At 39.9% G+C, this 27,041-nt stretch overlaps 1 protein-coding gene across 3 annotated transcripts in view; it reads left to right on the forward strand.

Moving 5' to 3' along the window:
• Window positions 1–27,041, forward strand: part of ADAM23 (ADAM metallopeptidase domain 23) — a 163,790-nt gene that overhangs the window by 32,340 nt on the left and 104,409 nt on the right. For all 3 annotated transcript variants that reach the window (XM_049711923.1, XM_033429210.2, XM_004262805.3), the window contains exon 3: window positions 13,963–14,039. In XM_049711923.1, coding sequence (XP_049567880.1) covers window positions 13,963–14,039 — 77 coding nt within the window. The remainder of the gene's footprint in view (window positions 1–13,962; window positions 14,040–27,041) is intronic.

Raw genomic sequence — 27,041 nt, forward strand, 5'->3', positions numbered from 1 at the left:
TGCGGTGGCAGAGGCTGATGTGACGTTGCACCAGCCTGAGGTGTGCCGTGGGTTCTCCTGGGGAAGTTGTCCCTGGATCACGGGACCCTGGCAGTGTGGGCTGCACAGGCTCCCGGGAGGGGAGGTGTGGATAGTGACCTGTGCTTGCACACAGGCTTCTTGATGGCGGTAGCAGCAGCGTCTCATGCCCGTCTCTGGGGTCCGCGCTGATAGCCGCGGCTCGTGCGTGTCTCTGGAGCTCGTTTAGACGGTGCTCTGAATCCCCTCTCCTTGTGCACCCCGAAAAAATGGTCTCTTGACTCTTAGGCAGTTCCAGACTTTTTTCTGGACTCCTTCCCGGCTAGCTGTCGTGCACTAGCCCCTTCAGGCTGTGTTCATGCCGCCAACCCCTGTCCTCTCCCTGGAATCCTACCGAAGCCCGAGCCTCAGCTCCCAGCCCCCACCTGCCCCGGCGGGTGAGCAGACAAGCCTCTCGGGCTGGTGAGTGCTGGTCGGCACCGATCCTCTGTGTGGGAATCTCTCCACTTTGCGCTCTGCACCCATGTTGCTGCACTCTCCTCCATGGCTCCGAAGCTTTCCCCCTCTGCCACCCACAGTCTCCACCCTCGAAGGGCCTTCCTAGTGTGTAGAAACTTTTCCTCCTTCACAGCTCCCTCCCAGAGGCGCAGGTCCCATCCCTCTTCTTTTGTCTCTGTTTTTCCTTTTTTCTTTTGCCCTACCCAGGTACGTGGGGGAGTTTCTTGCCTTTGGGATGTCTGAGGTCTTCTGCCAGAGTTCAGTAGGTGTTTTGTAGGAGCTGTTCCACATGTAGATGTATTTCTGATGTATTTGTGGGGAGGAAGGTGATCTCCACGTTTTACTCCTCCGTCATCTTGAAGGCGCCCCCCAGACTTGAATTCTTTTGGAGAAATTTGTAGTGCATATTATACCTCTTGTGTTGCAAATTGATATTGTTTTAGTAGAAAATGTTATTGTAAAACCCAGTGAGTGGGTTGCTTTGTACTGACGTCTATAGTCCCCTTCTCTCCCGCCCCCTTTCTCCCCAGTTATCTTAGCTTTCTCATTTAAGCCCAAGTTATTTCAGACAATAAGTTATCTGCTGAATGATACTTTCCTCGTTAGTTCTTTTACTGGAATTTTTTTGTATCCCCAGCATTCATTCATTCATTCATATGCTCAATCATTTATTTAATCGTCACTCAGTAAATGCTAATGAAAAGATATATCTATATGCTTATATCTAACTGCAAAATCCACATATCTACTTGGATATATAATGTGCATATCAAACTTAATAGGTTTAAAACAGAAGTTCTGGTTTCCCACTGCCACTTTTTCCTCCTGCAGTGTTCCCCATCCAAATACATTGCTCACTCCTTCTGGTTATTTAGGCTAAAAATTCTGGCGATTTCCTTGGTCCCCTTATTTCATTCATAACCAATAACTGACCTGTAAGCAACTCTGTTGACTCTGCTTTCACTGTCTACCCAGAATCTGACCACTTCTCATCAATTCCACTGTTACTACCGAAGTCCAACCCACCATCAACTCCTGCCTGGATTATTGCAACAGCCTCTTAACTGGACTTTCTGCTTTCTCCCTTGGTCCCTCATCTTTAGTCTATTGTCAACGCAACAGCCTGAGTGAACTTTGAAAAATGGAAGGCAGATATGTCACTCTTCAGCTCAAAAACCTCAGTGACTTCCTATTTCATGAAGAGTAAAAGGCAGAGTTCTTACAGTGGCCTACAAGGTCCTATACATTTGACACCCTGTTGCTTCCCTAACTTCAGTGCCTATGACACTCCCCTTGACTAACTCCACTTGACCCAAACTGGCCTTCTTGCAATTCTTTAACATACCAAGTATGCTCCTGCCTCACAACTTTTGCAACCACTGTTCCCTCTGCCAGGAATTCTCTTTCCCCAGATATCCATGTGGCTTGTTCCTTCACCTCCCAATCTTTGCTCAAATGTCACCTTTTCAAAGAGTTCTTCTCTGTCCACTCTATTTAATATTATCACCTCTTTATACTATACACTCCCTTTGCCTCTTACTTACTTTATTCCTTTTACCTATAGCATTTATCACCATCCAACTTGCTTTAAATTTATTTGTTGATTCTATTTCTCCCCACTGCCCCTCAATACATACTAAAATGCAAACTCCAGAAAACCAAAGCTTCAGCTTGAAACATGGTAGACACAATAATTATTTGTTGAATGAGTAAATGATTTCATATGTGATGTAGAAGCCAATGAGGTCGCATATAATCTGAGGAAGTAGATGTATTTCGAAGTACTATTTTTATTTTTGTATGTCTTCAAGGTTCCATCTTATAGGTTCTCATTTGGAAATAAAAATGAGCTTTCATGAACCTAAAACATTCTGTAGACATAGTGAGATCTATCGTTTGCTTACTAAAATAGTCAGGATATTCTGCATAGCAGTCAGTATTCTAAATGCTAGTTTTAAAAATTATGTGACTACAGGCTGTGCAGTTGTCATTTTGAAGAATTCTATGGAAGAATTTTTCTAACATTTTTCTAACATGTTAGAAAAAATGAGATCACATCAATATTAGCTTTTCCACATCTAACTTTGAGTAAGGTATGTGTAGTGCACATGATATTTGTTTTGAGTAAAATTGTGTTACATGACAGTTGTGAGCCTCTATATCCGGGAACACACTTTAATGGTGTGACTTAGGAAGCCTAATGGCACCTGCATTTTGTAAAATGGGAACATTTTGTAAAATTTTGTAAAATGGGAAAATCCATTTTTGGCATGGCCCCCAGTTTGAAAGTTACTCTTTGCATCCAAAAGGGCAGAATGCAACCGATCCATGGTCATAACTAAGATCAGAGCAAAGGACAGAGCCAGACACAGCTGAGAACCAGAAAACGCAGAACTCTTTCTAATCCATAGATGTAGACAGAGCTGGGTTCCTGTGGACAAAAGGAGTTTCCACTCCAGTGACACAGAACTTGTGACCCACATCTTGCAGAGGGTAGTTAAGAGAAGCAGAGACCTCTTAGGAATACTGTTGTCAAATAGCTATGTATTTACCATGAATTCATAAGCAGAGCCTGAAACATTTCTTCAAATAGAAATAACAGAGCTGGTCTAGAGATCCCAATACAAATCAGTTTTGGGCAAGAACAGTGTTGGTTCCACCAGTGAAGGTCAATAGAATCAAGGTAACTCAAGAGAAGAGAGATCTGGCCTGGACAGGTCTGCTTAACCTCCCTTGGTTATACATTTCCAGTTGTTTTTTAATGAGGGAGATCTGGAAATTTATATTTGAATTTACTCTATGTCATTTATGGTTTGCTGTATGTAACAATGCTTAAGTGGACTGTGTAATTACTGTATCATAGTTCTCATTCTGTATTTTAGACTCATTCATTCTTTTTTTTTTTTTTTTTGTGATACGCGGGCCTCTCCCTGTTGTGGCCTCTCCCATTGTGGAGCACAGGCTCCGGACGCGCAGGCTCAGCGGCTATGGCTCACGGGCCCAGCTGCTCCGCGGCATGTGGGATCTTCCCGGACCGGGGCACAAACCCGTGTCCCCTGCATCGGCAGGCGGACTCTCAACCACTGCGCCACCAAGGAAGCCCGACTCATTCATTCTTAACTAATCTGTATGTGGTCATCGTAAAGATCCAAGTGAAAGAACCTTCTTTTGCTCTACATAGATATTTGAGTTGACTTGAGTCCACTGGGCTGCTGTACGTAGCATTCCAAGGACCAGAGTGGACAGGCCAAGAAAGTAGGGCTCATCATGGACAGCTGCCTCTCAAAGGCTTTTTCCTTTCAGAAATGTATTAAGGTTATATAAGCAAATTTAAAAAACCTGTCGGGTAATGAGTCAAAGCCATTAAGCATGGAGCTTGATGTTTTTTGTTTTCCAAACCTTATACCCTACTTCTGTTCTTTTATTTAAATTATTTAGTGGGTGTTCAATAATTCTGGCTAGAAAGACAGAATTTGTTCTTGCTTCTGATGAAAGTGTCAGCAGTGAGAGATGCACTCCTTGGAGATGCACAGTTTGGTGATGTAGAAACTGATGAGGAAAAAGAACAAGGTGAATCACACCTCAGCTACTAGATTAATCCATCAAATTAAATGTTACTATTCAGGAAAGACAGCAGAAAGAAACCGCTTCCATGGTAACTGTTGTCAGAATTGTATTTTTACTCATCTTTCAGAAAATATATGAAAGCCAAATAATATAGCTCTAGTGATACTTGTAATGATTTACTCATTTTCAAATAGCAAGAGCTCTGAAGGCTTGATTTCATCTCTCTCTTGAGTTGGCATTGTCAGTTTAATATCCAGCCAACGTTAATCGCTGAGGGTGAATGTATAGAAGACAGTTTGTATAAATGTCCAAAGATGGTTTATCAGCGAAAGTGTATTGTTACAAAGTTCTCCTGGGTTGCCGAGTGATCGCTAAGGAAGATCTTAGTGTGACTCCCTCCCCCACCCTCAATAATATTAGATGTAGCTTCTCTTCTTTGGCTGGTCATGAGGAATTTTACAAATACATTTTCAGTAGAGAGAACTCATGATTTATTCACTGGACTATCTGCTTGGATTATCAATGCCTATTTTCTCTCTTTCTCTTCAGTGTCTATCTTTTGTCTGTATCAGACTTTGAGAGCACTTCATACTGAGGGGTAGGTAAGAAAAGGGAGGAAGATGAAATTGGATTCTCTTTAAAACTGGTTTATTTAGAAAAGAGCTCTCGTAAAAGATTTGGTCAGAAATCAGAATTCAACCTGCTATCCTTTTTTTCTGTATGATCAGATGGGATAATTGAATGTTGGCTTGATTTCTTTCAGAGCAGACGTTCTATCTTTCTTGGCTAGGCTGGCACAGAGAACAAGGTCATACGGTGACCTGCTTCCTTCACTGGGAGATGCTGATCTGCTGTGACCTGTGAGAAGACTCTGCTTTGCTGATGTTTTGGTGTTGTTTCTGTAATATCTATCTAGGCTAGGACTTCAGCTTCCTAGTTTCAGGTTAAAAGATAGATTAATTAACAAAATACCTTAGTATTTGTTGGACTTGTATGTGTTCACATGACTTACTGACCTCGTGCAATGCTTATTTTGTAATAAATTACCATGTGTTAATTCTCACAATTAAATTCTACAATCCAAACTATAGTTTAACTCTCCAGAGTGGAAGACTTCCTGTCTTTTACTTTAAAGGCATGTTTCTTAAGTGTCTATTTGTTAGCAAACACTTGGAAACACTTTGAAATTTCATCCTATTAATTCAGTCCTAGAGCTATCTGAATTCTTTCTTTAAATGCTGAGAAAGACCTCTCCTGCAAGCTTTTCTTAGCTCTCTCTAGCCCTCAACATTCTCATTCTTCATATTTAAATGTACTTGCTACCCATACTGTACACTCGTTCCTATTAAATTGAGTAGTCAGTCATGGTTAAATAATATGTGACATCTTTACAAATAATATTTACTATTATCATTTAATTGAAGTATTATATTTCTTTTTGGTTTCTCATTTCATTTCCCTAACCAGATTATAAACTTTTTGATCTAAATACTAATTCTTCTATATCTGTATATCTGCCACCGTATCTCACCCAAGGTAGGGATTCAATACAAGTTTGTTAATGGGTTAACCAAACCAATGCAAGTTTGTTAATCCTGTGAAATGGAACATGCTAGAAGTAAACATGATGATATTCTCTCCCATGAGCTACCTATTTAAATGCATCTTGGGAAGAACATTGAACAAATTAATTTGCAAAATTGCCTTCATGTAACATTTGCAGCTGTTCCACTTCTCAGGAAAATGATTCATATTATTTTAAAGACATGGCAACTTGAACAAGGTCAAAGCATAATACCTAATGGTATTTAGCAATGCAAATATAAAATTTGCAAATTTTGCAGAGTCTAAATGCGCATTGGATTTTCTAGGAGGTGCCCAGCTATATTGGGAGGGAGTTTTTAAGGTAGAGCTTGACTGATAACCTTTCCAAAACGTTAATATAGTTTTCTTCTTCTGTTTTTCTCTTCCTCCTTTTACTTTACCCCCTCCTTTCTAAATTATTGATCTCTTTCTATGTGGCCAACTTTTTCTAGGAACTTTTTGTTACGTTGTTATATAATTTAATCATCACATACATCCTGTTGGTAAGCTATTATTATTTATATTTTAATGACCAGGAAACATTGAGGTTTGGAGGTTTAAGGACTTCTGGCATGAACTTGGCCCTTTTTCTCACTGAACCTCATCTTTCTTTCTTTGATGTGTGACCTTGTATAAAAATATCATTTAACCCCTCTGTGCCTTTTAAAAATGTTTTTCTTCTATAAGAGGATAATAAAAAAGTCTGCCCTACTAGCTTTATGTTATTCTAGATAATTGAGATAAAACACAAGAAATATAGGGCATTATATTTATTATATATGAGTCTTGATCACATTGGTGATCACCAATGTGCAAACTTAGAATAAGGGATTAGAACTAGATTATAATTTTAAATGTCCTATTGATATTTTCTTTTGCTCTTTAAGACTCCTAAAACATATTCCCATATTTGAGTTTTTGCATTACACAGAAAAAAGATCCACAAGCTGGACTTTTATGTTTCTCTAGCTGTGGGATAGACCCAGATTGCTCATGTACAGAAAAGCCTGTATGAGCAAAGAAAGTAACATGTTTTCTCATTTATTTATTTATTTATTTATGCTTATAAATCTCAGTTACACGGCTTTATTCAATAGAATATTAGATCAGTTCAGTTCTCAAGTTGTGATTTTATAAGACTTATGAGAAAATCTGTTGATAGTGAGATTGCTTGACATTTTCTTTTACATTTTGCTCCTTTCTCACTTCTTTTTCTTTAATGTTGGCATATAGTTGATTTACAATGTTGTGTTAGCTTCAGGTGTACAACAAAGTGATTCAGTTATGCATATACATATATCTATTCTTAAGAAAGTGATGTATTTTCCTCAAACTGATTTCATTTTAAACTTGGCAGGATTCTGTGTCTCCTGTTTTTCTATGTAGAGAAAAACATACTGTGCAACCAAGATTGATGCAAGACTCCCTGGTGAAGGAACTCAATCCGTTCTTTCTTCAGCAACTCAACCCGTTACAACAAAGCATGCTTCTAGTATCTGATTAGCTGGTTCTCTTCCTTCCTTCTTCATTGGGGAATTTCCAAAGCTGTCTTCTCTGAAATACCATAAAATGTCCTGGAACTCAAAAGAAGAAGGTCTTTGAAATTCTATGAACTTTTCCCACTGTATTTGAAGAAAAAAGGGTGGAAACTCTTGAAGGATCTAGATCTATTGAAAAATCATTGAGAGTAGGGGAAAAAACCATGAGCAAAAAGATAAAGGGAGGGAAAAAATTTTCCTGAAAATGTTATAGTTTATACACGTGTGCACACACAGACACACACACCATATATGTTTGATATTTTAATGAACATAGAATAAACAATATTATCATAGCAATGAGGGAAATAAAAACAAGAAAAGGGACTTCCCATATATATGGACATATTTTTCTTTCTTTAAGTAAAAACATTGTGTATTTCATCATTTTAATGAGAATCTTTTAAAGTGTACAATACACCCTCCTGACTTCTTATATAGAGGACCCTCACTGTCATTGTGCACTTTCTAAGGAGGCAATGCTGGAAAGAAAACTAAACCAAGAGACCTTTCCCCAGGCTCCAGCTCATTCTTCTACTCACCAGCCATGAGACTGTCCTGATCATTTCCCCTCTTTTGTCTCAGCTTCTTCACGTGGAAAATTCAGGCAAAATTTAGAAATATATTCTGCCCAGGTGCAACCCGCTTCCAGCTCCCTGTCTGTGAGCCAATATTGTTCTGCATTTCCTCCAATTAACTCTGATGACGTAAAAAGATTAAAATGCATCCTCCATGGCAGAATGGCACCTTGAAATTTTAACATCTGTGACTCCATAGTTCTGTGATTTCCTTCTAATTATGTGGGCCAAATTTGGTTAAGTGGGGAAAATTCTCTGATTTTTCTGACAAAAATAAGAAGAAAGAAAATTTTTTCTGCATTAAGATGTACTTTATAATGTGATGAATATAATAATTACTTGATGGACATATTAATATTTTGCATATCTTTCTGTGATAAATATATTAGGGAACATTATTTCCCAAAGTGATTGCCAAAAAAAAAAAAAAGGGACTTCCCTGGTGGCACAATGGTTAAGAATCCACCTGCCAATGCGGGGGACAGGGCTTAGATCCCTGGTCTGGGAAGATCCCACATGCCGCAGAGCAACTAAGCCAGTGCGCCACAACTGCTGAGCCTACGCTCTAGAGCCTGCAAGCCACAACTACTTAGCCCACATGCCACAACTACTGAAGCCCATGTGCCTAGAGCCCGTGCTCCTCAATGAAGAGTAGCCCCCGCAATGAGAAGCCTGTGCACTGCGACAAAGAGTAGCCCCCGCTAGCTGCAACTAGAGAAAGCCTGCGTGCAGCAACAAAGACCCAATGCAGCCAAAAAAAAAAAAAGAAAAAGAAAAAATTTACCTACAGTCTCATTAGTAATCAACTGTTTACCTGTTTTACGTTTTCCATGATCCCTTCTGGCAGAGAAGACAGTTTTATTAATCTGGCTTCTAACTCTAATTATAGCATTTTTCTCTCTCAAGCACCTTCTTTCCTAGAAGCCCATAGCTCTCCTCTTTAGGAAGCAGAGCTTATATCAGCCTCCTGGTTTCTGCTCAGGCTTGCTTCATACCTTCCAGGTCTTCTGCTCTCCATTTGTAAAGCATTTTCTTGTCTTATTGCTATGCCACTCTGGATATGTTTCCTTTGTTACTTAAATGAGTGTCTCCCTAACTAAACTGAGTATATCTTAAGAGCAGGGAAACTTCTTCTAAATTTTCCTCTGTTACCCAAACCATGTACCTTATAGAGCATAGTAAAGTAAAATACATGCTCAGTGGATGTTGTGATTGATAGTAGACATCTCAATTCAAGTTGCTCATTTTCTACTGAAATTCAGTCTTGTAATATTTTCTGAATTCTGAGAAAGTGTAAACTGTTCATTTCCCATATTCAGTTATGCACACACTCTGTAGAATTTACAACTCCTTACAAGTAGTAAAGAATACTAATTGAATACTTCTTATGTATTCATTTTTGCATGAAAACATATATATCCTGGAAATACATGCTTTTTATTTCCATAAGTAGATAGTCATCTTTTTCTCTTGTTTCCATGTCCATATTAATGTTAACTATTCTAGACTATAAGTCCCAAGAAAACATGACTGTGTCTTTCAGCTTATAGAATGTACCTTACCCAAAGCTGAGCATTTATGATTGCTTAGTGGCATAACATTGCTGGATAAGATGCAAGGCCAATCTTAGGTGAGGACCCTAAAAGCCTTCTGAAGTTATTTAATATGATACCATGAGGTAAAAAAACAGGAAAACAAAAGCACACTGTTAGGATGTATAAATTGTTCTTCAGTGAAGGAGGTTTGTGTATGTAATTGAGTTTAGTTGCTTCTGTTTATAGAGCTCCTGTAATTTCCCTGTGCCAGATCCTGAGTCAAAAGAAAAATCTCGAAGTGCTTAGGCAACAGCTGTTCTCAGTCTTTCAGGATGGTAATTCTGAGCCCAGGGTTGTGCTTATTCTTGTCATGAAATGACGCTCTTTGACTTTAAAACCCTGCATTCTTCCACAGTGCTATTACAGTGACAGGTCTTGTAAAAACATGTGTTAATCTTTAAGTCTGTTTAGCAGATATCCCAGTGGAGAAAATAGCCCATTATGACCTTACGTGTGGTTCATGAACTCTTCTGTGAAGTATTCCTGTGATTTTGTATCATTGAACACATTCCTAAATCTCGCCGTGCAGGTCCTTCTTTGTAAAAGAAGAGCAATACTCTTTGAGGTAGTCTTTGTGTTTTCAGTGGGTTTCAGTGGTGTTGGTCAGTTAGTCAACTCTAAAATATTTAATAAACCGTAAGTGTTATGGCTGTATATTATAAAAACTTTCTACCCATCCTAACCATTCTTCTAATTTTTCTACCATTTGGAAGAAGTGGGTTAATATGAAATAAAAACAAACAATTTCAAAAAATGTGATTTGTAAAACAATAATGATGAGGACTCATTTTACCTGATTTGAAAACATATTTAAAATTGACAATTATCAAAACTATATGCATGGTATTTTGTTAAAGAAAAATGGATCAGTTGATATAGAATAACATAGAGATACCAGAAGTTAAAACTTACTTTAATCATTTCTAGGGCAGAGCAGAAATAACAGAATGATAGGGAAAAGTAGCATTTGTCAGGTATTTATTTTGGTCTAGAGAAGAATCTGTACTCTGTGTACAAATGCAGAATGTATAGCAAAGGAAAGAGAAACGGAATGTAAGAAAAATAACATACATCACTGGATTGAAATTACTTAAAATGGATACAGATATTTTAGATGAATATACTAATTCCATTTGCTAACTATGCAAGGAAGATGAATGTTTAAGGAAATCTTAAATCATTTTATAGGAAAATGTGCTGCCTCTCAGCATTAAAGTGAATTCAAATGTTAAAACAGTCTTCCTGATAAAGGTAACAAAATCAGATTTTGTTTTCCTATGGAGAAACAAGAATGCTGTTGATGACATTGCACTAATTGTTTCAGCTGTTGTGGAAAGTAATCTGTCAATATGTTTGAATCATAGTGTTGGTATTGATGATGATGATGATGATGATGACGACATATGCCAGACACTGTGCTGAGTAAGTGGGGGACATTTAAAGGAAAGCTCTGTGTCTTGGCTACATGTGTGTATATGTGAGCAGACACGTCATTGATCACGTCACACAAAGCCCCACAGTCTCCTGCCCACCTTTTCAGATTCATTGTTTGACATTTCCTGCAAAAGTCATTTATCTACAGGCCATATGCATTAAAAAATTTTTTTAAGTTTGTTTTCCATATTCATTTTTTACTCTTTTTTTTTTTTTTTTTTTGCGGTATGCGGGCCTCTCACTCTTGTGGCCTCTCCCGTTGCAGAGCACAGGTTCCGGACGCACAGGCTCAGCGGCCATGGCTCACGGGCCCAGCTGCTCCGCGGCATGTGGGATCTTCCCGGACCGGGGCACGAACCCGTGTGCCCTGCATCGGCAGGCGGACTCTCAACCACTGCGCCACCAGGGAAGGCCCCTTTTCACTCTATTTTTTACAGATGTTTCCTCCCAGGTCCGGAATGTCTTTTCTTCTCTTGGCAGGAAGATTCTTACTCATTTTAAAAAATTTTGTTCAGGGCTTCCTTGGTGGCGCAGTGGTTGAGAGTCTGCCTGCCGATGCAGGGGACACGGGTTCGTGCCCCGGTCCGGGAGGATCCCACATGCCGCGGAGCGGCGGCGCCCGTGAGCCATGGACGCTGAGCCTGCGCGTGCGGAGCCTGTGCTCCGCAACGGGAGAGGCCACAACAGTGAGAGGCCCGCGTACCAAAAAAAAAAAAAAAAATTTTGTTCAAACCGCACCTTGTCACTGAAGCCTTGGTCCCTGTGGCCCCTTAGGCACACGAAGGATGGCAGCCCTGCCTGCTTCTCTGGAGGCTGCCGCTTCCTTGAGCGTGGGGCTGTGTCCCAGCCATCTTTCTACACAGGGTGGGACTCAACACGTGTGTGTGGAAGGAGTAAATAAAATAAGCAAAGGAAAATCCCAGTATTACTATTATTTGCCAGCCCTTTCATTGAATTCTGTTAAACTGAAGCTTGTCACATTGACTCCGTATAAACTTATTTAACAATGATCAAATTGTCTGACTCTGAGCAATTTCTTTCAAATGGAGTAAGCAGTTACTACCGGGCTACGTTATTTTGCAACAGGGTTTTCTTGGGGTTTGTACTTGTCTCATTGCTTATTTGCTGTAAAATGAGCCTTTTGCTGGGAGGTTCTTTACATCAATAACAGACATACAGAGATTTGCCTAAATTTGAAATCAAAACACTTTTCTTTGGAATATTCATTTGGAAGTTTTGCTTCATTTGTTTTGCTAAGTCATAATTTATGTGTAGTTTTTTGTTTTATGTGTAGTTACTCTTTTTACCACAATATATTCTTGTTTACAAAGATGCTCAAAGAAGTACATTTATCACCTCTTTTAGGTCAGGGTGCCATTAATGAACTCTTCTCTACTATTTAATATTCTTAAGAGAAATATGCCTAAGGATCTATCTTATTCTCAGGAAGTAAGGTTTTTCTTTTTTCTTTTTTTTTTTTAAACTTTTGGGACCCAGAGATGAAAAATTTCTCCTTGTACAAATTATTCATCAAATAAAAATTTTCATGCAAAAATTAATGCTTTAAGACACAGAATGAATTTAGATTAACAACTCTGTGATATTTATAGTAGATAAATAGAGGTTCTGCTACAGATGACAGAGACCATACCTGACAAGACAGAAATTTCTTTCTCTCTCAAGGAGTTGTCTGAATACAGGAAGCTCAGATCAAGGATGATGACCCTGTTCTACTGATACATGGTTGTTTGGGGTAGACATGGCGTCCCGTGGTATTAGGGATTGAGGTGCCTTCTCTCTCATTGCTCTGTATTTAAAATTTAATATGTTAATTTCCTTTTAATTTTATTTATTTATTACAGAGTGACTATCTGATCAGCAGTTATGCTTGACAAGAAGCAGAAGTCATGGTTTATTTATAGTGTTTTATAGGTTTGGCATGGTAAAAGAGTCTTGACAATAAATACTTGGTTAATTAATTGAAAGTTCATGTATTTGGGGGAAGGGTTGTTAATGTACAACTGTTCACAAGACCCTCATGGTATGAGTTGTGGAGCAAACCGTCCAGGGTGGGAAGCGATCATACATCACTGTGGAGGGAGGGACAAATGCAGTGCTCCTGAAGTCCTGAGTTCGTTCCCAGCAGGCGTGTGAAGGAAGCTTCCTGGAAAGTAATGGCGTTGGGCTGTCCTTGAAGGATGTCTATAATGCGAAGTGGAGGAGAAGGGAAAAGAGGAGCATGGGGTGGCATTGAGGGAAGGGGGACTGGAAAGTGTCTGGTTGCCATGCATGTAGCACTTCACACACGACACCCACTGTACCTTAGGAATGAGGTCTGGAGGAAGGAGGTTTGTGTGTGTGTAGGGGGTAGGTGTGGCATGTATCCTTGTCCTTTTTTTTTTCTTTCCTGATTGGGTGACAAAAGAGAGTTTTATCTTGGATAATACTTTAACAAAACTTCATTGATTTGTTAATTTACATTATGCAAGACGCTTCTGTGAGCTATACCAATCTTTAATACCTAGAATATATGATTCATGTTTAGATGAGATTATCTTTGTATTTGGATTAAATCACAATGAGGACAGTATTTGTAAATGTGTGACTTTCAAAGGGGGATATAAACTCTCGTTATCCACGACGGGCCTGGTTTGAAGTGCTTGCTGAAGTTAATAGGTTGTGCTATCCCATTTTACCGGCACATTCTGCTGATACATCATTTAGAGAAAGTTCCAATTCCTGATGAAGAGCAGAGCGCTGACATGAGTTTTCACTTAGGTGTGCAGAAAGAATCGGTTAGCTTTGTGCACAGAATAGGATGAAATCAAGCTTTAATTAGTCAGACTTTTGCATAATTCATCCCGGTCCCTTTGAAAGTCCAGTTGAATCTGCTCTTAATCTTTGTCACGATGGGTCCCTTTTAAAGGACTTTTATTAGTTCCTTCCTGCACAGATATTTAGGTCTTCCAAGTAAGGCCATGACAATGCACCTGATTTCTTAAAGAAATGAATTGTTACATAAGGATCCATAAAGAAATGAATCAGTCCATAAAATTTTCTTCTTATTAAATATCATTCTTGATATCAATATAATCAGCTTTAAAGATAGGAAAGTAAGCTAAGGTTCTTTCTGTCTTTTTGAATCCATAGGCTGTCCATCTGGCCCAGGCAAGCTTCCAGATTGAAGCCTTCGGCTCCAAATTCATTCTTGACCTCACACTGAACAAGTAAGTATTTAGTTATGATCCTGTTAAGAAGTAAGTGCAGTAAAACTCTACTTCATGATAATATTTTAGTCAAAGTAATGTCTGTTGTTGAAGCAACTGATATTTTCTAGCTGATTATATGTCATATAGCACTTAAAGAAAAATATAAAAGTCTGAAGTTAATTCTTTTAATAATAATAATGTCTTTTTATTCCTGAAAGAAGAGGCATTTAACATTTAATTTGTTAAAAATCTCAAATACAGTTCTTAGATATTGTGATTTTAAATGGAACAAATATTTAAAGTAATGCTAGTTAATTAAGTGCTAACTATAATCATTACAATATATAGCAAGCATGATAAATTACTGACTCAAGTATAGTTAGACTTCAGTCTAGAAATTCCACTTTACCTTTCAGTATGCAATTCACACGACTTCTGTATGAAGAACAGAAGAACAGAAGAAAATGATGACTTGCAAATACCTATTTTGAGAAGGTTCTTTGCTTCGTAATTTGCTCTAATACAGTTGGTTAGAAATTTTGGTCCTGATGAAGATTTACCCGATTTTTCTTTGAGCATGTGTTTATGTTGATATTTAAATGCTATTTCCCAAGTTGGAACCAATTGCACAGATGTCTTTGTACAAAGCACGAACAAGAGCTGTTGCCTTAAGCAGGGCTCTTCAGCCTCGAATTGAGCCAGCAGTGAGCCTTTCTTTGGTGAAAGAACTTTCCTGCATGGTTTTCTTTAGTTTAAGAAGCTCCAGTCAATATTTTAAACTCTCATCAGTATTTTGACCAAGACTGCATTTTTGCCAGAAAAATACCACGTAATGCTATCAGACACTATAATGTGGGTGACCACAGTCAATATCTGAGAGATTGCAGAAGACTATAAAGAACAACTATTAAATTTCTTGTGTGCCAAATTCTGTGAGCTCTGCAGAAAAAAAGATGCAGGGTCAGCTTGGGTGCTCCTTACTCAAGTGTAATTGCAGCTTTAAGTCAGAATGAATCAGCAGAACTCAGAATTTCCTGTGTTGAAGATACTGCAGGTTTTCCTCTTTGAGTCTGCTGAGCATTGGTTGAGTTCCTTTTCACCATGCTGGGTCAGCACTGTGCCTGCGAAAGGGTCATATGGGGACATCCAGGGTACTTAGAGGTCTGGAGACACATCAGAAAATTATTTACCACGAATATTTAACATGCAGAGGAATCAAATTGAGCACCTACTATGAGCAGTCCTTGCCTTAAGGAGCTTATAGTCTACTTGGGAGAGGTTAATAGATAAACGTATAATTTTAGAGCAGTGTGAAATTGGTTGTGCTGGAGATAAACATGGAATGCTATGGTAGCACTAGAGAGAGGAAGCTCTCCAGGCTGGAGGAGTGTGAAAAGGCATCTTAGGAAAGGTGATGCTTGAGCTAAATCTTGGAGGGCAAGTGCTAGTGAGGAAGGGAAGTGTTGGGGATGGATGGGCGAGAGAGGGAGAGAGAGAGAGAGAGGGAGAGGGAGAGGGAGAGGGAGAGGGAGAGGGAGAGGGAGAGGGAGAGGGAGAGAGAGAGAGAGAGAGAATGGAGAATTGTGTTCTAGGCAGAGGAGAGAGTGTGTGCTAAGGAGAAGGGCCATGTAGCAGTGGGGCATGTTAAAGGGAGCATGAGTCTTTTGTTGAATTTCTTGGTAAACTACAAGGTTGAGGGAGGTGAGTCAGAAGAGGTAGGCACAGGGACAGCTCAACTCATGCAAGATCTTGTATGTCATGCTCAGTGCTGGTCTATTATCCCCTAGACTGTGAAAAATGAAGTAAGCAGATAAACAGAAGTTCTGTTCTCAGGAAGTGCTAAAAGGCATGGAGAGGGAATGCTTTTGAGGAGTCTTCGTTTGATAAACATCATTAGGATTGCTTTGATGTGGGTGGCAAGGCAGAAAGAAGGGTTCAAGTTAAGAGGTACCTTGATTGCATAGCTGGGTGGAAGGTGGTATCCAGGTGAAATGGGCAGCACAGGGAAAAAACAGGTTAAATGGTGAAGAGAAAAGAATGTGAAATCAGAGTAGACATAATTGATTTGAGGGGCTTTGGGACATACATGAAGCCATGTCTAGGCAGTAGGTGGATATAACAGTCTAAAGCTCAGGGAAGACGTGGGGGCTAGAGATAGTAGAGTTGAAAGTAGTTTCCATATGAATGTTAATGATAAACGTGGTTGTGAATGAGACCATGTTCATTCAGGAAGGGTGGGTAAAATAAGGAGAGCATAAGTTGGGAAGATTGTTAAGGGTTGAGGAGAGGAAGAGGAGCCAATGAAGGGACAGAGAATGAGTGATCAGAGTAGTGGGAGGAGAATCAGGAGCACGATTGAATAGAGAGTTTCAAAACAGAAAGTTGTGATGTATAGCCTCACATGCAGCAGAATGATCTAGTGAGATAATGGGCAAAGATTGCCTTTGTACTTACCTATTAAGTAATCACTGATGGTCTGAAGGCAGCAGTTTCCATAAAGTTTGGGGCAGAAACCAGGTTACAGTGGGCTGGGAGTGACTGAGAGGAGATGGTTTGGAAACAGCATTGCTCATTGGGTAAGTTTGGGTGAGAAGGAAAGAGAGCTAGCATAGTAGCCAGAAGAAGACATTGGGGTCTAGGAAGGGGTTTTCAGGGATAACAGAGCAAGTGTTAGGCTGACAAATGGAGATGTTAAGAGTGAGGAATGAAGATACAGAAGAGAGGAGATAATTTATGGAGCAAGATCTGGGTGAAGATAGAAGGGAGTGAGAGCAAGAACACAAGGGCAACTTAGTTTTGAACCAGGAGAGGGTTCATTCCTAACTTGTATGAAGGTATTAGGGCATATGCAGGTAGAGATAAGCTTGCAGGAGAAGGGATGGAGTTCAGTGCATCTCTGAAGATTTCTTTCTTCTTGGAGACAGCATTATCTACCATTGGGATGGAGAAGGAGGGTGGGTTGGGCTTGAGGAAAATGATGAAAGTTCAGGCTAACACGGAGAGAAATGGGTGAGGAAGCTCACCAAGGTCATGTTAAAGAATTTATGAGCAATCTTCATTAGAAGTCATATGTTATGTGTTGGTCTTTGTGTCATTGTACCTCATGGTGTTTTATTTTATTTTTTTAACCTGGAGTGCTCAGTAACTCCATCACTGCACTGTGTGGGGGAGGAAGGTAGATTGTAGTGTGGATGTTTTCTGGTTCATGTTTTCTGGTGGTGACTCAGAGGAAGAGCAGTGGAGACAGAGCTCTTTGAATACTGGTGAATAACTAGGGTAGTTTGCTATCAGGATCCAGTTTGGGTAAGAATGGAGATGAGGTCAAGAGGACCAGGAAAAAATGGAGGTCTCTATAGGGACAAGTAAATGCAGTGAGAGGGAGACCATGAGACCCATAATCACATGGTGTCTCCCCTGTTCAGAGTCCCGAGCCTTCTGAGCGCAACATGTGTGTGCAGTGCTCACATGATCTCCGGAGACAAGGGAATTGGGTGAGAGTGTGACAAGTGTTGGCCAGGGTGTGTCTCTACTTTAAATAACTTTCGATGGCTGTGATTCACTAAATTTCAATGGCTGCTCCATTAGAATGAACGTAAAGAGTCAAGAGAATTTTTAAAATCAGTCATGGAGAAAGAGCTTCTGAGCAAAGAGGAATCTCATTTCCACCAAAGGGTGGTCGTTGCCACACTATTTACAACAATTTTAAATTGTTAAGGTGGGGAAGGGCAAAAGGTGTATGATAGGTCTATGAGCTCAGTGAAGGAAAGAAAGCATTAAGGTGTTAACATAAACTAATCAAAGTGGTATCTGCAGAATCTAAATGGTTAATGACCTCACCTGGGCTGGACTGCCAGCTTGTGAAGACTACCCTCTTGTGAGTTCCTGGCAGGAGAACTTTCTGAGTCTGCGCTTTCATGGATTGAACAAGTGAGGCCTCGGCTTGCTCAGGCATCTCATGGCAGAGGTGCGTGTTTTAATTTAGCCAACAAATATTGAGTGAGCGTCTGCTCTATGCCTGCAATTGCTCTAGGTGCTGATGCTGCTGGGAGTGAAATAGACAAGTTCGCTGTCTCCCCTCATGGAGCTTTGTTCCAGGGGAAGACAGACAGTGAACCACTAAATAAAGACTAGTGCATTGAAAAACATATAGCTGGGCTACGTGATGGAAAGAGACTTCAGCTGGGAGTGGCCAGTGTGGTTTAGATGTCACAGAAGCCAGAAGGTCTCTCTGAGGAGGGACATTGAGCTGAGACCTGATCATCCAAGATGAGACACCACATGAGGCTGGAAGGTGAGAAGGTTCCACTCAGCTGGGACTGTGAGACAGCAGGTGCTGAGGAGAATGTGGGATGTTCAAGAAGGACCAAGGCTGATGTGACTGGAGTGCAGCGGGGGGCAGGGGATGGTGGGAGACTGAGGAGATGAGGTCAGAGAGGAAGCCGTGTAGCCAGACCGTGAAGGGCCGTTGTCCACGGGGAGGCATTTGGGTAAGACGCCACAGAAGGGCAGGAAGCATGGGCATCACACCGTTCTGTTTACATTTTTTTAGCCCCAAAAGTCCTAGTTGTGGCTTCAGAGGATCTTTTGTCATAGTCCTTTCAGGATACTCCCCTTTTCAATTTTGTTTTGTTTTTTTCTCTAGAATGACCATTGTTCCAAGTTACATAAGGTTTAAAAAGGATTACTAGATTAACAATTCTGTTTCTTTTTTGGCTGTACCCCGTGGCATGTGGGATCTCCAGGGATCCAACCCGTGCCCTCTGCATGGAAGCACAGATTCTTAACCACTGGACCGTCAGGGAAGTCCCCAGCAATTCTTAATGTGTGTTGTTGATCCTTGGAAGTCCTCAGGGAGTCTGAGGATTCTCTCTCTGATATGTGTGATTGGAATTATGCCATATTTCCTATAGTTAAATTTGCTGGTGTCTTCAGCAAATGTTAATTGGGAATAATTGTGATCAGAGTTACATAATGGTTGAGAGCATAGGTTCTGGAGTCAAACAGACCTGGGTTTGAATCTGGAGGCTGTCATTTACTAGCTGTGTGACCTTGGGCAAATTTCTTAACTTCTTTTTTAGTAATAGTTTGAGATACAATTCACACACCGTGAAATTCACTCCTTTAAAGTGTTCCCTTCAATGGTTTTTATTATGTTCACAGAGTTGTGCAGTTATTACCACCATCTAATTCCAGAGCATTTTTGTTGCCCCGGAAAGAAACCCTGTATCTAAAGCAGTCACACCCCCTCCCCCCAAGCTTCTGGTAACCACTCATCTACTTTCTGTTGCTATGAATTTTCTTATTCTGGACATTTTATATAAATGGATTTATACAACTTGTGACCTTTTGTGATTGGCTTCTTTACGTAGTGTAATATTTTCAAGGTTCATTTATGTTGTAGCTGAATAATATGCCATTGTATGGATATATTCTTAGCTTCTTAAGCTATAGGTTGTTGTAAGGACTAACTAAGGTAATGTGTGGTACTTATACATGTCTGCTAATTGGAAAGGCATGCTCCATGCTGTGGACTGAATTCCCCCTAAAATTCCTATGTTTAAGCCTTAACCTGCAATATGACTGTATTTGGAGATAGAGCCTCCAAGGAGGTAATTAAGGTTAAATGAGGTCATATGGTGGAGCCTTGATCTGATAGGATTAGTGTTATTATAAGATAGACACCAGAGAGTTTGCTCCCTCTCTCTCTGCCATGTGAGGACACAGCAAGAAGGCAGCCATCTGCAAGCCAGGAAAAGAGACCTCACCAGGAACTGAATCAGCCAGCATCTTGTTCTTGGATTTCTAGTCTCCAGAAGTATGAGAGATAGATTTCTGTTGTTTAACCACCCAGTTTATGGTATCTTTGTTCTGATTTTGGGGGGTATTTGATTTAAGATGAATATCTAGAAAATGTTGATTTTTAAAGAAATATATGCCCACAGTAGTTTTCTCATGAAATGTAGTTCATGCAATGCTTTTGAAAGAAGAAAACAGCCACATTGATGTAGTTTCAGCTAGGTTTAATAAAGACCCTGGCTTCTGTGTTGATTAGCATGGTTAATTCATTCTTTATTCAGCCAACAAACATTTATTGAGCATCTAGTTTGTGTAAGGTACTGTGCTGAGCAACCCAGGGAATTCAGAGCTGTGTAAAAGAATCCCTCCTCTCCAAGAGCCCATAGCAGAGAAAAGAGATTAAAATATATACAAATTATAGTAAACATGATAGGAAGTGACTTGGGAAGCCTTGGTGTTGGAAGGTTTTATGGGGAGGATGAGATTTAATGTTTTTCTTAAAGGATGCTGTCTTGGTTTTGCTTCCCCTGGTAGCAGATCCTGAAGCAAGGAAATACATTTAGGGAGTTGAGGAGTGACAAGTGGAAGGGAAGGGAGCTAAAAAAGCGTAATTTCCCACGTGCCCAACTGGGGCTCATTCCCACTGAGGAAACCCTGGGAGTCCATGGATTCATCCTGTAGAACATGCCAGAATATTATTGAACTGAGGGGTGAGGAAGCTGGAGTTCTGTTCACCAAGTGCCAGTCTGTTGTTGGTTGAGAGCTGTTTCTGGGGGCAATAACTTTTCAGTATGTCCCTCGTGCCTCCTCTCAGGTAGAAAAAAGCCAGAAATCTTAGGTATTTCCAGTCACCCGCCTTCAGCGTGTTATGCTGAGGCCATGTGGGCAGGGCATGTTGGAGTCTGCTACAGATGCTTCGATTTGGAAAGATGTGGTAGGGAGAAAGGTGCATTTTACGTGGGGAAGTGGCAGAGCCAAGGTTTGAGAGCAGGAAAGCATCGAACCCCTGGTATGAGTGAAGACTAGTGAACCCCTTCTCTCAAAGAAGCCTGAACCACCGATCAGCAGATGGAAGGCAAGCTGCCTGCTTGGAGTCACTGGATTCAGAGGGGGAATTTCAGTCTTGTTCTGTTGACTGTTTTTCCAGCTCTGCAAATTTGGAGATTTGAACTTAAAATTTGGTTTATAAGGAGAAGCATGGGAGGAGAGACAGGTCTCCTGCCCCATTTTCCTTTTGTGAATGAATAGGAGCAGAAGCTGTGGCTGGAGAAGAGTGAGGCAGGTCCACCTGCAGTGCAGTCCGGGGCGGACTTGTGAGTTGGCTTGACTCCTGACCTAAGGTTGGCTGGCCATACATGTCAGTGCTGACCCCCTGCTTCTCTCCTGTTATCTGCCTATCAGTCTCACTGCTGGAACTCCTCTCACACATCCGGACGAGGGAAGGCACTGGCTTTTGGGAATTCAGGCTTTTGGTCTCAAACTCGCTGCTGAGGCTGCCCGCTGAGGCATGTTTTCTGGGTTTGAGTCCAGAGGAGTTAGAAATGACGAGTAACCTTGCTTTCCATTTCAGAATTCTATGTCTTTAAGATGCTGCCAATTCATAGGCTAAATGCTTTATTTCCTAATATCAGGGGTCTGTAGAAGGAAGGCTATCTACTGCAATAGTAATGATGGTAATAGATCTGTGCTAAGCCCTTTACTCATATGCTCCAATTTAAATGCTGTTACCAACCCTGCAAGGAAGATGTGATCATTTCCAGCAACCTGAGACCTGGTGACATTCAGTCACATGTTGATGTGCAGCCTGGGCAGTCTGTCTGGAGTCTTCTGTGGCTGCTTTGATCACAGCCCTGGACTATATATTTACAAGGGAGCTGGGCATAATTCTAATGATGGCTCATCTGTTCATATTAGGTGAGAAAAAAGAATGTAACTATTTCAGTCAATTTTTAACAGTATAAAGAAAATGCAGAAGGTTCAGATAGGATTTAAAATAGTCCTGTTTTTTCTTAAAAAAATTTATTAGGTAACATTTGTTTATAGCATTATGTAAGTTACACGTGTACATTAGATTTCTACTCATGTATACACTACAGCGTGCTTACCACCCAAAATTTAGTTATCATTCATCAGTCAATTGATCCCCCTTACCCGTTTCACGCCTCCCCCCCTCATTCCTGCTCCTTCCTCTCTGGTAACCCCTACTCTGTTCTCTGTATCTATGTGTTTGTTTTTTGTTTGGTTTGGTTTATTTACTTAGTTAAGTTTGTTTTCAATATTCTACATATGAATGAAATCATACGGTATTTGTCTTTTTCCATCTGACTTATTTCACTTAGCATAATACCCTCAAGGTCCATCCATGTTGTCACAAATGGCAAGATTTCATCTTTCTTTAAAAAATGTTTATTTATTTGGCTGCACCGTGTCTTAGTTGCGGCATGCGGGATCTTTGTTGCGGTGCGCGGGATCTTCGTTGTGGAGCTCAGGCTTCTCTCTAGTTGTGGCATGCGAGCTCTCTAATTGTGGTGCGCGGGCTCCAGAGCACGTGGGCTTAGTTGCCCTGCAGCATGTGGGATCTTAGTTTCCCGACCAGGGATCGAATCCACGTCCCCTGCTTTGGAAGGAGGATTCTTAACCACTGGACCACCAGGGAAGTCCCAAGATTTCATCTTTTTTTATGACTAAGTAGTATTTCTTTGTATGTATATATACCATATGTTCTTTATCCATTCATCTGTTGATGGGCACTTAGGTTGTTCCAATATCTTGATTACTATAAATAATGCTGTAGTGAACATAGAGGTGCATATATCTTTTCAAAGTAGTGTTTTCTTATTCTTTGGATAAATACCCAGAAGTAGAATAGCTGGATCATATGGTAGCTCTCTTCTTAATTTTTTTAGGGCTATCCATACTGTTTTCCACAGTGTTTGCACCAATTTACACTCCCACCAACAGTATATGAGGGTTCCCTTTTCTCCACATCCTTGTCAACACTTGTTATTTCTTGCTTTTTTGATAATAGCCCTTCTAACAGGCATGAAGTGATATCTCTTTGTGGTTTTTATTTGTGTTAATTAGTGACGTTGAACATCTTTTCATGTGCTTGTTGGCCATCTGTATGTCTTCTTTGGAAAAATGTCTATTTAGCTCCTCTGCCTATTTTTAAATTGGGTTGTTAGTTTTTTTGTTGTTGAGTTGTATGAGTTGTTTAAGTATAAGGGCTATTAACCCCTTATCAAATACATGATTTGAAAATATCTTTTCCCATTTGATAGGTGTCTTTTTGTCTGGTTAATAGTTTCTTTTGCTGTGCAGAAGCTTTTTAGTGTGATGAAATCCCATTTGTTTATTTTTCCTTTTGTTTCCCTTGCCTGAGCAGACATATCCAGAAAGATATAACTAAGACTGATGTCAAAGAGTGTATTGCTTATGTTTTCTTCTAGGAGTTTCATGGTTTCAGAAATTACGTGCAGGTCTTTAGTCCATTTTGAGTTGATTTTTATACGTGGTGTGAGATAGTGGTCTAGTTTCATTTTTTTGCATGTGGCTGTCGAGTTTTCCCTACACCATTTATTGAAGAGATGATCCTTTCTCCATTGTATGTTCTTTGCTCCTTTGTTGTAAATTGACCATGTATGTGTGGGCCATCAGTTCTGTTCCATTGACCTATGTATCTGTTTTCTGCCAATGCCATACTGTTTTGATTACTATAGCTTTGTAATATAGTTTGAAATAGATTGTTTTGGGTAAGATGAACATTTTAACACTGTTCATCCTTCCAGTCCATGAGCATGAAATATCTTTCCATTTATTTGTGTTTTCTTCAATTTCTTTCAACAGTGTCTTAATGGTTTCCAGAGTGCAGGTCTTTCACTTCCTTGTTTAAATTTATTACTACATGTTTTATTCTTTTTGTTGTGATTGTAAATGGGCTTGTTTTCTTAAATTTCTCTTTCTTCTAGTTCATTGTTAGCATTAGAAATGCAAGAGATTTTTGTGCATTGACTTTGTATCCTGCAACTTTACTGTATTCATTTATTATTTCTAACAGTTTTTTTTGTGGTGTCTTTAGGGTTTTATATGTATACAATCATGTCATCTGCAAATAGTGACAGTTTTACTTCTTCATTTCCAGTTTGAATGCCTCTTATTTCTTTTTCTTGCCTAAGAACTCTTGCTAGGACTTCCAATACTATGTTGAATAAGAGTGGTGAGAGTGGGCATCCTTGTCTTGTTCCTAATTTTAGAGGGATAGCTTTCAGTTTTTCATCATTGAGTATGATGTTAGCTGTGGGTTTGTCGTGTATGGGCTTTATTATGCTGAGGTACACTCCCTCTATGCCCACTTTATTGAGAGTTTTGGTGTTGAATCTTGTCATATACTTATTGGCCTGTAAATTTCTTGTGTGTTGTTCTTGTTTGGCTTTGTTATTAGGGTAATGTTGACCTCATAAAATGAGTTAGTAAACATTCTTTCCTCTTCAATTTTTGAGAAGAGTTTGGGAAGGCTAGATATTAAATCTTCTTCAAATATTTGGGAGAATTTAACTGTGAAGCCACCTGGTCCTGAACTTTTGTTTACTGTTTACTCTCTTAATCTCTTTACTAGTGATTGGTCTATTCAGATTTTCTATTTCTTCATGATTCAGTCTTGGAAGGTTATATGATTTTAAGAATTTGTCCATTTCTTCCAGGTTGTCCAATGTGTTGGTGTATGTAGGTATTTGTAATATTCTCATATAATCCTTTGTATTTCTCTGGCATCCATTGTTATTTCTCCTTTCTCATTTCTGATTTTATTTATCAGAGCCTTCTCTCTTTTTTTCTTAGTGAGTCTAGTTAAAGGTTTGTCCATTTTGTTTACCTTTTCAAAGATCCAGCTCTTAGTTTCAATGATATTTTCTGTTCTCTTTTTAGTCTCTTATTTTATTTAATCCACTTTGATCTTTATTATTTCCTTCCTTCTGTTGACTTTAGACTTCATTTTCCCTTCTTTGTCTAGTTCCTTTAGGTGTAAGGTTAGATTGTTTATTTGATATTTTTCTTGTTTCTGGAAAAAGGCGTGTATTGCTATAAACTTCCCTCTTAGTAAAAATAATCCTGTTTGTTGAGCAGACCAGACCATCTGTTATGGGCCGAATTTTGTCCCCCCACCAAACTTACATGTTGAAGACTTAACTTCCTAGTAACTCAGAATGTAACTGTATTTGGAGATAAGGACTTTAAAGAGGTAATTAAGTTACAATGAAATCTTTATGGTGGGCCCTAATCCCATATGACTGGTATCCTTTAAGAAGAGGAAATTTGGACACAGACTTGTGTGTGCACAGAAGAAAGACCATGTGAGGACATGGTGAGAAGGAAGCCATCTGCAAGTTGAGGAGAGAGGCCTCAAAATGAAACCAGTGCTGCTTAGGCCTTGCTCTTAGACTCTAGCCTGCAGAACTAGGAGGAAATAAATTTCTGTTGTTCTTTGTTATGGCAGCCCTAGCAAACAAATACACCAGCCTCATCCATTTATTGCTTATTGCAGTGGGATAGTCAGCATTAAGCTGCTGCTTGTTAATGGGCAAGCCTGTTTGTTTCTGGTAGCTAATTCTGCTGCTATAATTTCAAAGTGTTGTTCTGAGAGATTATGGTCTCTTTTGCATTTATGTACTTCAGGGAGAGTAGAACTATTTAGGCAATTTTGAAAAAGTTTCTGTGATAATAAGGAACCTTAAGAGGCACAGACCCCCAAAGTTGCTGTGAGTATTGATTGCCACTGTGCCATGTGCAATACAATGAAGATAAATATTGCTTTTCCTATGTCCTAGAGGCCCAGTAGTGTTCTAAGATTTCCAGTGCTGGCAGGAATGAGTTGCTGTGGGGTTTCTCTCCTTAAGTCATCCTTTCCTGTATATTTTTAAGCATTTTGATTCCATAGTACAGGGTAGTTCTTTTTGCCTTACTTTCTCTGATCAGGTGAGTACCTATCAGGTCTCCCTTGGGCATTTCTGTTTGAAGAGTTAAACCTATATTGAATGCTTTGGATAATATCATTATCATTTGCCTTTGATGACCCATCTTTAAGCTGCTAGATCAGGTCCTGAAACTCTTGAAAAGATTTAAAATAAGTATTGCCTAAATGTTAGTAGGTTCTAGTTCTATTTTATAGGATGTGTATCTGACCTACTTTCAAAATGGGTTGAGAATGACTTCCACAATTAAACATGATAGCAGAAGCATTAAAAGCAAAATCACAATTAAACCATTGGTATATTGTACTGATTTTTGGTTTCCGTAGGTGGATGAGATCTAGTGTAAGTGGTGAAGGACTGTGGATGTTTGCCCTCTACCTGCAGTAAGAGACTTCATTACCCTCTCCCCTTCTTGCCTGTTGACAATAATTATTATGGGTGAATGGGATCCAGAGAAATTAAACACCAGGCTGAGGAAATCATGAGGGCTATAGGAGCTAGATTTAAATTCTCTTAAGTTCTAAGAAATGAGAAGACTGTGATTGCCCAGAAATGAGGAGCTGTGGTGATAGCCTCTCACACAGAAAAGAAAAAAAAATAGGCATCTAAGAATTTCTAGCAGAATCAAAGGGATCTAATTGTCAGTGGGATCACATGGCATTGTTTTTTTAATCTGGGATGTATTGAATTAAGAGACCATTACTTTAAAAAAATTATTTATTTATTTTTGGTTGCGTTGGGTCTTCGTTGCTGCATGCTGGCTTTCTCTAGTTGCGGTAAGCAGGGGCTACTCTTTGTTGCGGTGCACGGGCTTCTCATTGCGGTGGCTTGTCTTGTGGAGCACGGGCTCTAGGCACGCACGCTCAGCAGTTGTGGCTCACAGGCTTAGTTGCTCCGCAGCATGTGGGATCTTTCCGGACCAGGGCTCAAACCCTTGTCCCCTGCATTGGCAAGTGGACTCTTAACCACTGTGCCACCAGGGAAGCCCAAGAGACTACTTCTTGACTGATGGATTAAAGAAAACCCTTTGCAGGTGTCCACCCCCATGCAGAATGTGGCCAAATTAAACTAGAACTTAGTTCATTCTTCAGACTACTTCTTGGTTTTTATGGTTACCAGGGGCGGGGGCGGGGGGGAAGGATGGGGTGGGGGAGGGATAGACTGGGAGTTTGAGGTTGACATGTACACACTGCTATACTTAAAACAGATAACCAACAAACATCTACTGTATAGCACAGAGAACTCTGCTCAATATTCT

This window comes from Orcinus orca, chromosome 7, assembly GCF_937001465.1.
Source record: "Orcinus orca chromosome 7, mOrcOrc1.1, whole genome shotgun sequence".
NCBI classification, from domain to species: Eukaryota; Metazoa; Chordata; class Mammalia; order Artiodactyla; family Delphinidae; genus Orcinus; species Orcinus orca.